The 12,044-nt window shown below is 37.1% G+C and overlaps 1 protein-coding gene and 1 long non-coding RNA gene across 2 annotated transcripts; one reads left to right on the top strand and one right to left on the bottom strand.

The window, feature by feature from the left end:
* Nucleotides 1-4: 4 nt before the first annotated feature.
* On the top strand, nucleotides 5-3,444 carry LOC103849691. The gene is made up of 2 exons (XR_629528.3): nucleotides 5-2,418; nucleotides 2,826-3,444. It is a non-coding gene; the product is annotated as an uncharacterized LOC103849691 (long non-coding RNA).
* LOC103849692 (putative G-type lectin S-receptor-like serine/threonine-protein kinase At1g61610) lies at nucleotides 3,333-8,216 on the bottom strand. Its single transcript, XM_009126412.3, has 7 exons — nucleotides 6,453-8,216; nucleotides 6,253-6,360; nucleotides 5,881-6,092; nucleotides 5,573-5,783; nucleotides 5,270-5,507; nucleotides 5,046-5,193; nucleotides 3,333-4,960 (listed from the first exon to the last, which is right to left on the bottom strand). Exons 1-7 carry the CDS (start codon nucleotides 7,747-7,749, stop codon nucleotides 4,661-4,663), a joined length of 2,514 nt encoding a protein of 837 aa, XP_009124660.2. The 5' UTR covers nucleotides 7,750-8,216; the 3' UTR covers nucleotides 3,333-4,660.
* Between the last annotated feature and the right edge of the window lie 3,828 nt (nucleotides 8,217-12,044).

Here is a 12,044-nt window from a genome sequence, read left to right as displayed (position 1 = left end):
TGTCTGTATGTTACAAGAAGGAAATAAATGGAAAGAAGACAAATAGTACTCGTTGAATTTTTATCTTTTTTTAAGTTTGCTGATTTTTCAGGAAGACTAAACTAATTGCTTTCGAACAGCTTGTATTTTTTTTTATATAAAAAGAGATTAAGTCATGAAAATGGCCATGTTCGTGAGGTCACTGCGGCTGCGACACCGCGGCCTGCAACCAGCAACTAGTCTTAGATCGCATTTTGTATTCATTTTACTGTCACTTGACTGGTCGCTTGATCAGTCAAAAGTCTTATTTCATATAGTTAAAAAATTAGCGACTAAATATAAAATTTTCAATGACCTGCATCTAGTCGCGCAAGATTCTTCGACAATCAAACAAACAAACATTTGGTAACAGGTCGCAGTTGGCCAATATATTTATATTCTAGAAATGAACTAAAATAATCCAAAAATAAATAATACCAACGAGTAAAAGGAAAACCCATGGATCGTGTTTGACACGCATGACAATTGTTAGGATAAAACAATATGAGGTTCTTAGTTCTTCGTGATACAGCAAAAATAGAAAATAAGATAATTATGGAGATCAAATGCCGTTTTTTTATTAATCTTAAGAGCATGAGTACAACTTATTAGTCTATAAACCCTTTGTTACATGTCAGCTTCTTAGTCGAAAGTGTTTCAGTCTTCTAAGATTTTAGAGTCCTTTATATAGGTAGCTTTGGGCGAGATCTCTGTTAGATTTGACTATATCCTAAGATATGAACTATCTTTCTGTATCCAGAAGTTTTCATTTTACCCCATAGGCAAGAAAAATGCACTATCCAGAGGCCGAAAGCTAGAAATCCGGAGACAGAAGGTCCGCGTCCTTCTTTACCAAGGAGGATTTGCTCTGGGCTTAATTATCTCCAAAATTCTGACCCTTATTTTCCGAGTTAATGTTTGAAGTCGGAAAATAACTTGTACTTATATGATGACCTGAATAGTACCTTCGCAACAAGTTCTTTATGCCTTAGAGTTGTTTAGGAGTATATTTTTCTAAGTGTCAGAGCACTTGTAATCGATGTTAAAGGAATAAGAAAATAGTTTTATCTAAGTATTGAATTTGAATGTCTTTTGTTAACTAAAATGATATTGGCATAGACCAAGAGACGATAAACTTATCATGGAACGATGGAAGTCTAATTAAGGGAATAACGGGCCACAAAGCCAATTAAGAAAGTTTGGCCGTTGGACAATGTGAGTTCCAAGTAAGACAAGTTTGACTAAGTTATCGCAATGGGGATTATACAACATGAAGTTCAGTTATGTAGGAGTCAAATAAGGAAAGAATCTTAGAGACAGAGTCGAAACATTTATGGTAGGATTTGACCATGACAGATAAGGAAACAACATTGATACTTGATAGCCTGTCTTGGTGAGGAAGTATACAGAACGTTATAAAAAGGATGTTCAACTCTCATTTCTCTGACAACTCAGAAAACGAGTCCGAGAGAGAAGTTAGAGAGGAGAAACGAGTCAGTAGCGAGAGAGAAGTTCAAGAAGAGGGATCGAGCAAAGAGGGGCTGAGGAGTTCATCGCCGGAAAATCCTAGGAAGTTCAGAGTCTTTGAATCTTTGAGATTTAGCTAAGGTGAGGACTTGATTTGTGGCAAACTTGTTAGCATAATGTTTTTAGTAAATTTGATCTGAAAATGCTATGGTATGGGAATGAATGTTGCGTTTACGAAAAGTTTTTAAAGGGTGAGGTCTTGGGTTTGAAACTCACAAACAACCTAATTATGGAGTCAGAGAGAACTCATAATAGAGGGGTTGGTGTCGGTGCCCTGCAAGGCTGTGAGCCGGATTCCGAATGAGCGGGATGGATTGTCACAAAAAAAATCGACTTTTTATGTGACGATCTATCCTGCGGACCCCAGATTTCACAGTGCTGCAATTGGTGACAACTTGTCTTGTGGAGAGTTTTTAAAGGGTGAGGTCTTGGGTTCGAGTAACGCCAACCGCATCAATAACCTACCGGTGGATGTGGAGGCAGTTCCTCCCACGGTGAAGGGTTAGGGTCGTTGCGCTGCAGCGCTGTGAAATCTGAATTCCGCAGGACATGTTGTCACGGTCTAAGACCATCATTATCCCAGGTCCTTAAGTGGAGTTTTTAAGAAAATCAGTGATTTATTTAAATCAAAAGTAATTAAAATAGCAGTAGTCGATCCTTAATAGAAGACTTTGGAAACCGATTTAGAGTGGAGTTTTTAAAACACGTGTCAGAAAATTCTGAAATTTCAATTTTTTTATCTCTCTTTTCTTCTGTTTCTCGTCGTCTCCTTCTCCTCTAGGCTTCTTCGTTGGACGATACAAGCTCCCCTGAGTTAACAACAAAAGCACTCTTCTTTCGTTTCTTCAGCTACCAAATCCTCTTTCTCTCCAGGTTTGTATCTGATTCATCTCTAATCTCTCTTTCGTTTCCTCTGATTCTCGATTCCACTTTTTTATTTTTTTTTCCGATAAATGACTGGTCTTTGCTTCAATTCATTGGGTTCTGGTTTAGACCATAGATACTGTTAGAAAGATTATTACTTTCTTCGATTTGAATGATATATACGATGCTTGTAGATCGTGTGTGTATTAGCCTAATAGAATAGCATCATCTTGAAGCTCTTATGCTTGTTCTGTTTCGCTTGTCTGTAATTTGTCACTTAGGTGGAAAATAAAACAAGACCAGTACGGTTTGCTTGAGATTAATAGATTATATCCTTATATATAGGCTTTGTAACGAAACTATGAGACTGTGATTTCTGGGTTTGTATGATATGAGTGTATGGTGCTGATATGCAGGACATGACAAAGGAATAAAAGTGGTTACGTTTTGTATCAGTCACGTTTTGTATGCTTCTGTGGGAGCAGCAACGTTTTGTATCATCGGCCTAGTGAAGAAGTGTCATTGTCGTCACTCACGTTTTGTATGCTAGTGTATTATCAGTATACAAACTTTTGTATCATTGTCGTCATATTCTTCATTCTCAATCTTTTCAATGTTTTTTTGTTTTTCTTGTTATCTTTTCAATGTTTTTTGTTTTGTTTTGTGTATATCATGCTTAATGATCTAGTATGTTTGACAGCTTGTAACACACCTTGGTGTTTATCCGAGGTGATGTTGTGTTCACAAGCAAACTCACTGACGAGGAGGCGAAATGGATCATGGAGACGGCTCAGTCGTTTTACTTGAACGACACTCGGTACAAGCTGCTCGAGAAGTAATAAAAACTGAAACGATTCTTGTGTTCTTGAGACACGCTTGTATTAGAATTGTTTTTGTATGGTAATAAAAACTACATCACCAAATGGTTGAGAATACTTCTCTTTTGTATGATTTATATAATACAAACTATGTGTATACTGATAAGAACTGAAGTGTATATTGATGAAGAACCTCCCAATAACACTTCTCTTCATTCTTGAATCCTTCCTTCTTTAATGTGTTTCTTCTTTCTCCAATCCTATTTAAAATTTTTATTTTTTTAAGAAATCTCTTATTAAGAAACTCCCATTGGAGCAAGAAAACTAAGTGACTCTTAACTAAATTCCTTAACTAAAATTTAATATTTAAATAATCATTAAAAAACTTAATGGGTTTCTAGGGATAATCATGCTCTTAGCTTATTAGTCTACTAATACTTTATTGGAGCATTCTTCTACTTCGCTTTGGTGATGGGTTTTAATCTTTGCTCTAAGCTTCATCCTCTTAATTATTATGTAGTTTAGTCAGGTTCAGTCTTGTGCATGTGATGATGATGCATTTATACAGGACCTTTACGATTTTTGACTTTTTTCTAGCCTAGATTAGAGCTGAATAGGTTGACAAAAATAAAGGTTCAATATTTTTAAAGTTCTTTTTTGTATGCGGAAATATTTTTTTAGCTCAGGGCCCCTATAATACTTGAAACGGGCCTGAGTTTAGTTTAAGTTTGTACCAAAATATTTTCTTACGTGAAACTGTAAAAGTATTGTCTCCAAATAATTTATTTCTGTCAGTTTAGCTTTCAAGGAAATCCTTTATTTTCCTGACGATCGGTATAGCTTTTTAGTGTTAAAAAGTCGTGTGGACTTTAGAGATTAAAAAATAAAAAAAGCATGAAGTCTAGTTGAAATGGCTTTAGAGCACCATTAACCCTGGCTCTTAAACATGAGTTTTAGCAAAAGAATAATTAAAAAATTAGTGGATTCTACTCACTTTTGAAGAACTGCTCTTCCTCCTTTTCTGTAAAAACCGAATTTTGGGTGGTTTTTGGACTGTTCGCGGACTCCACCGACATGGCGATCTACAATTGGTTCCCTTTTAATTAATTTGTTTTTTATCAGATAAAAAAAAATTCAAAAACCTATCTACGAAACCATGCATGGGTTGAGTTTACATGTCTTCCACATGCTCCAACATCTCTTATTTGGCATTCACAAATCACAATTAAATATGCTGACCCCAAAAAACAGCTAGATTATAAATCCGACTTGTTTATTTTCCTCGACAATGTTCAAATTCAAGTGTGTATTTGAAAATGTTAAACAAGACGAAAATTTATTATGTACAAAAGTTGAAAAAAAAAGAGACTTCCAGAGAGAAAAAATGAGAAGCAAAAGATCATTAGGAAGAACAAACTAATTCATCAAAGTAGTTATCTACCAACAACAGTGGTCAAAGTAATATCGTTAACCGTAGCAACATCCTGACCTTCCACGATCTCGCCGGAGTTCAAGAACGAGTGGAAGGTAGGCTGTCTCGGTCGTGGAAGGTTACTCATTCGACTCTCCAACATCAATAAAACCGAACCTATGTTTGGTCTGTTTATTACCGAGTCTTGTGTACACAACATCCCCACGTGGACGCATCTCATTGCTTCGTTCACGTCTTGAGTGTCCTTCACCGTTGGATCTATTAGCTCTTTGGTCTTTCCTTGGTTCCATAAATTCCACGCCTGAGTTTTTGTTACGTCCTTTAAAACATTAGTTTCTTGATTTGAAGAAAAAAGGAACCAAACCTAAATATCAAGAGAAACTTACATAGCCGATGAGACTTCCATGTTCAGACCCTCGAAAGCTAAAGTTCTTGCTTCCACTTACAATCTCCAGTATCAGCACTCCAAAGCTATACACATCAGATTTGTCTGAGAACATCCCTTCCATTGCATACTCCGGAGCCATATAACCACTACACATTTTACCAACATCAAAACCATAAGAGATTGATATAGAAGAAAAAACAGCTAAGAGGTTCGCTTAGTTACTATGTGCCGACAACTCGGATCGTGTTGGCCTGATCTTGTCGGTAGTTGAAGATCCGAGCCATACCAAAATCCGAAATCTTCGGATTCATTTCTTTGTCCAGCAAGATATTGCTAGCTTTTAGGTCACGGTGAATGATTTTTAGTCTTGAGTCTCTATGCAAGTAAAGCAATCCTCTCGCGATTCCTCCAATGATCTCCCATCGTTTCTTCCAGTCTAAACTTCCTCGTTTACTCTCATCTGCGCAAAGGACTAGTTATATACTCAATCCAGAAAACTTCCAAATTGTTTTGAAGAAAACATACCGAAAATGAAACTGTCCAAGCTCTTATTTGGCATGTATTCATAGAGAAGTATTTTCTCATTGTTTTCAATGCAACATCCTACTAATCTAACAAGATTTCGATGCTGGAGTTTGGCAATCAGTAAGATCTCGTTCTTGAATTCCTCTAGCCCTTGCTTCGATTTCCCTGATAATCTCTTCACCGCGATCTCTGTGTCCCCTGGAAAGTTTCCCTGTTCAAACACAACACAATTGTTAGATAAGGATTAAAACTTTATCACCAACATTAGTCTCAATAAGATTACTACTAGTAATATTCCATTGCTTGACCTTATATACAGTACCAAATCCGCCCTGTCCAAGCTTGTTTTCTTCGGCGAAATTTCCTGTTGCTAAGGCAACGCTGTTGAAACTGAAAATGGGAAAATCTGGTGTGTCAACTAGACCACCTTCCAGAACTTGGCTCGTCGAGCTTGAGGACTTCACCGAATAGTCTTTGTTCTCTTTGAAAACTGGAAGGTGTTTCTTCCTCCACAATATAGCTGCATATTATTAAACAATTGATTCTTTAGTTTTTTTATAAAGCTGATTTATTTTATTAAAAATAACGAAAAAAATATTACATGACACAACCAACAAATAATTGATCAGTTAGCATATGCACGTACTCTTTTTAAAGCAATGTGTGACTAGAGACTTTACCTTTAACTCTTTTCTTGAACTTCCACAAGGTCCAAATGCATAATACGAGCAAGAAGGCTCCTATAACACTTAAAATAATGACCCATAGCTTTGAGTTTTCCTTCCCACCTACTCACACAACAAAAGAAATCCAAGTATTTTAGGATCAGTTATGTTTAATCTTTCAAAATGTATTATGACTACTCAAACATTTTACAGACCTAGTTCAGATTCCGCTAGCCGGATGTTAATAGACTGTCCACCATGCTGAAAACGCTCCATATCTATCAAATCTCTAGTCCAAATCATGCATCCGATCCCTCTAACAAACGCATAAGCATTACACAAGCAATCCCTAACGCATACATCTTTACAAGTCTCTGAGTTTCTAAGGGAAACAAATGATCCAAAATCAGGCAACTTCATTCCCCTAAGTTCCATGAACTCGTCTTCTCTCAGACTCTGGCTACAGTTCAATGGCACTCTTCTTTTGCAGCCACCCGAGAAATCTCCATCGTCCCACAGATTCTGATTCACCGGCTCAAACCCATCGATACAACTACATTTGCCGGAACCAAACTCTTTGCTCTCATCACATACGCTGTAATTACCGCAACGGTTATACTTCTCACATTCCGTGCTCGGTTTCAACAGAAGCAAAGTCCAGTTCCTGGCATCTTTGTTCCATCTGAACTGCTCTATTACACCATCAAACGTAATCTGAAACCTTAGCAAGTCAGAGCTATCTGACGGAACATACGTGAAGTACACGCTACCATCTCGTTCAGGAGGAGAAGAAAGCTTAAACCCGTAAATAAAGTTTGTGACACGGAACATATCCGGTATACCGGTAAAGATAACCGAATCCCACGGACCGCTTCGCCATTTCCTCATTTCTCCTTCCCAAATCACAATCTCTGGTGGTCCAATAGGATCAATCCCTAACGAATACCTTCCTGGTGAAGGATTAGTTTCGGACATCCATGGTGTAAAAGCGCGATTCTCTCCGCTTGTTGGGTTCACCCTAACCCTCATACCGGGCAAGAAAGTATCAGTTGGGTTGTTAAAGCTCTCCCAAAACCTTGTGTCCCTGTCTGAATCTGAAGACAAAACCAGATCCCCTGTTTCCAATAGAACAGCAACGGTATTGTTCAACTTGGGCGGCACGTTTGTGGACCAAACGGTGTTGTTTTGTCCATCTACGACCACCAAGTTCCCGTCATCTGCAAGCTTCAGAGCTCCGTTGTGATCAGACAATGGCCTCTCTCGGTTTGCTACCCAGACAATTGTTTGAGGTTCGATGTTCTTGTACCAGATTCCGACATACCTTAAGGTTGAATCTTTCGGGCTGAAGAATCCGAGCTCGAAGACTTCTTCCTCGCTGATCAGTGCGTCTCCGTCTCGTATGGTGTTGTTTCTGGTGATTGAGGTGCTTGTGGTGCAAGATACGATGCTGCATAGTTGAAGCAAAATCGAAAGGGTCGTGACCAAGGTAAGGTTTCTTTTAAACTCTGCCATATCTGAGATTTGATTCTCAGATGTCTGTATATATCATGAAAGAAATTAATGGAAAGAGCAATAATAGTGGCCGTCGAATTTTATATCTTTTTGTAAGTTTGCTGATTTTTCAGGAAGACTATACTAATTGGACTTTCCAAAATTAGCGACTTGTATTTGTTTTCGTATATAAAGAGATTTAAGTCATGAATATATATATGTATTTATATTCTAGAAACGAATTGTATTAATCCAAACAAAATACAGTACCAACGACTGAAAAAGGACAACCAGCGTATCGTGTTTGACTGTTGACGAATGACAACATTATGAATTTTTCACGTTTTTATTTAGACTTTTAATGGAGAACTGTGACTTGCAAGGCCAGAAATGTTTGTGTCAATCAATTTTTTTCTTATTGAAGATGCGACTTCTTTGGTTTGGTCGTTGTGAAAAATCCAAGATTTATTATTCCACAATCTATTTTTCTTTTTCGAGTCTTTCTAGTATCTAGTACCATACTATTATATATTAAAAAAATTATTTTCCTTTTCAAAGTATTAATATACAGTAATATTTCTATTAGTTGATATTAATTTAGTCTAATTATAAATAATAATTATAATTCAATCTGAAAACCCTTTTACAATCGCTTTTTGCAGAATTGACCTACAACTTAAATTCAAACACAAAACTAACCTACTTTTTTTTGGAAATTAGTTTTGCTCTATTCACCCCACAAGTTCATATAATTTACGAAAATGCCATCAATTTTTTTTTCTTTCGAAAATGATATTTTTACTCTCTCACCCTCATCATCTTCAAAAAATTACAAGATTGACATTGTCATCAATACCCTAACCACCATGAACAACCAATTTGAAGCTCTTAATGCTCCCAAAATCGAGTTACCCTTCTTCTTTTTTCATTCTTATAAACTAAACACAACATATCTCTCACTTTCTCTCCACATTGAGCTAAAAAAACTCAAGATTTTGATTTTACATTTTTTATGGTTCATAAAGTCATAGAAGCTAACGATTCTGGGTGGGTCACTTTCGTTTGAGATTATGTGTGATTGGAGAAGCCTTATGTGTGCTAAGGAAGTTATCTCACCAATTTAAAGTATGGAATCGAATTTTCTTTTCCAGATTTGTTCGTCATACGACTTACATGGGAAGTCGTCTGGCAGTAGACGACTTACCTGGAAGTCGTCTGGTCAACGCAGAGGTTATTTTTGCAATTGACTTTAAAATCTGTTTTCTGAGACGACTGAAAGATAAGTCGTCTGATTTTGTTTGGTTACAAAAAAATCTCAAAAGAACCTAGACGACTTACATTTGAGTGGTCATAGGTTAGTTTTGCATTTGACTGGATTATTTCAGAAGTTTGACTTTCCCGGACGACTTACATTTCAGTCGTCTGGTGAAATTGAAATATCAATATTTTATTAATACTATACGACTTACAATTAAGTCGTTATAGGTTAGTTTTGAAATTGAAAAAAAAAACTTTAATATTTAATTATACCCAGACGACTTACAATTCAGTCATCCGCCCGACGATTTACATGTAAGTCGTCCATGATTTTATTCCGAGATTCTGGTCAAACCTCGTAAATCCTGGATGACTTACAAGTAAGTCGTCTGACAGGCGGCTGAATTGTAAGTCGTCTATATATAATTAAATATTGAAGTTTTTTTTTCAATTGCAAAACTAACTTATGACGAATTAATTGTAAGTCGTCTAGTTTTTAAAAAAAATTATCGATATTTTAATTTTCACGAGACAGCTGAAATGTAAGTCGTCCAAGAAAGTCAAACTTCTGAAATAATCCAGTCAAATGCAAAACTAACCTATGACGACTGAAATGTAAGTCGTCTAGCCTTTTGGAGTTTTTTTTAACCAAACAAAAGTAAACGACTTATTTTTCAGTCGTCTCTAATAATAGATTTCAAAGTCAATTGCAAAAATAACCTCTGCGTTGACCAGTATTTTAGTCATCTGGAACACTTAGATTGAAGTCGTCCGCATCGACCTAAATGGACGACTTCTCTGGAAGTCTACAAGATGACCTCCGTGGATATCGTCTGCGTCAATGTTTAATAAACTTACATTTCCTCTAAAACTATAAAGACTTTTTAACATTTTCTTGTTAATTCATGTTTATTAATGAATATTTGGGCTACTGAATGAAATTTATAACATAATTGGTGATATTTATGAGGTTACCAACATTCACATTAATAAAAGTTTCTAACTGATCCGAGAAGACTTCCGTGAAAGTCTTCTCCGTTAGTTTTTAAGTCTTCTACGTTAGTTTTTGAATAACTTGTATTTTTAAGAGTGATAAGTAACTTCAAGATATGTAAAACTCATATTTACAAAATATGTTATCTCCCTTATGTTTACTAAATTTGACTAAGTTTTTCAACGCAAACTTATAAAAAATACGATATGCTTTGACTAGTTACTATTGTTTGTTTCCATCCCTTAAGTATTATTGTTATAGAAAATAATGATGATTATTGTTATGAGTTGGAAGAAGGGTTAAAATACTTCTTAAAATGTTGTGTCAATATGAAGCTACCAACATTCTTATTTATTAAGATGAGAAAAAGGCCATTGGAGTTTATTATTGCATATGAGAGATCCAAAGATAAGAAAAAGGCTATTGAACTCTATTATTTCATTGATTTGTAAATGTGTAAACACATTGTTAGCACATGTATTACATCTTGGGAAACATTATTACTGATTTTACAAAAAATTCACAACTAAGAGAGTAGGCATGCAATTCACAAAACATACCACAAACAAAACTATTATAGATCATTCCTCTACAAAGACAAGCTTAGACTCCACTTGATATGGAAAAAGACTTTGTCAGAAGACTTCCAGAAAGTCCATACAACTTTTAAGAAGTCCAGACGACTTCCAGACGACGTCCAGGAAGTCCAAACGACTTTCAGGAAGTCCAGACGACTTTCAGGAAGTCCAGACGACTTTCAGGAAGTCCAGACGACTGAAGTGGAAGTAGTCTGGAAAACTTCCTGGAAGTCTTCTAGTGCATTATATTTTAGAAGACTAACAGGTAAGTCATCCCAGAAGTCTTCCAGATCTGAAAAACCTGCATATCAAATCCAGATCTGAAAAACATGCATATCCAAAAACGTTCAAATGGCTTAAAACAGAAAAAATGAGTGGAAGATTAGATAAATCTAACGAACAGAAAAAATACATGTTTAAGGTGAGTTTGGTCTCGGGTGAAGTAAACAATACTAGAAATGGGTCGAACAGAGGCGTTTATTAGATTTTGAGATGATGTTACAAAGGTGGAGAAAGTAAAAGCAAGCCGGAGCTCGTGAGAGCTTAAACCGGAAAAGTACAAATAGCAGAGAGATGATTGTACGGATGATAAACCCTAATCTCGCCGCTAAGTTTGTGTAGCTAAGTGTCGATCCCTTTCTCCTTTGCTTTCCTCTCCTTTTATAATTTGTTCGATTACCTTAACCTAATCTCCTTTTACCGATTGGGCCTTGTCGGCCCTTCGGGCCTGATTAGGAGGTGATTGCTCTGAGCCGCTTAGTCGATTGGTCCCGCTTCGTTTGCTCTCCGCTTCGACTAACTCCTGGCTAAGCCGATACCCCGAGAATCGGCTTCCGAGCTGAGGTTGACTCGATCTGCTGGATTGGGCCCTTTGTTCGATGGGCTTTGTGGATGGGTTAAATCCATCCCCAACAGTAAGTCCCCCCCAGTTCATTGATGGTCGGGCAATCGATCTTCGATGAATTTGGTATCTTCAGTTCGGAGAACAAAAGGTTCAATCCGAGCAAGTGACTGATCGTTGAGGAGTCAATCCGTTTAATCAACGCTTCTCAACCGAGGAAATGGATTGACGCATCTGTTTATCACGCGTTGCGATCGTGAGATAAACGCTTACGGATCGAGAAGACGGATCGACGCATCTGTCGATCACGCGCCTAATTGGGTTTAGGCCCACTTAGGCCTTATTAGGCGTAATGATGACGCCTTGATCCCTGCGCTTATTTCTCCCTATAAATAGCGCACCCCTCTCCACTTCTTTTCATTTTTCTCCGCAGCGCTAAAGGTACTTTCTCTCTCTATGCTCCTTCTCTCTATTTATTTCTGTTTTTAGATCTGCGATTATCCGAGATGTCGTCGCATCGTTTGACGCGAGAACAAAAAGGAAAGGGGGCGGTATCTTCGCAGGATTCTGCTGAGAATCCCGACAGTATCCATCACGGAGCAATGATGTATACGGAGAATATGGACTTAGCGCAGCGTCTTTTGGT

The sequence above is a fragment of the Brassica rapa genome, chromosome A01 (genome assembly GCF_000309985.2).
Source record: "Brassica rapa cultivar Chiifu-401-42 chromosome A01, CAAS_Brap_v3.01, whole genome shotgun sequence".
Taxonomy (NCBI): Eukaryota; Viridiplantae; Streptophyta; class Magnoliopsida; order Brassicales; family Brassicaceae; genus Brassica; species Brassica rapa.
This window is presented reverse-complemented; position numbering and strand designations above follow the sequence as displayed.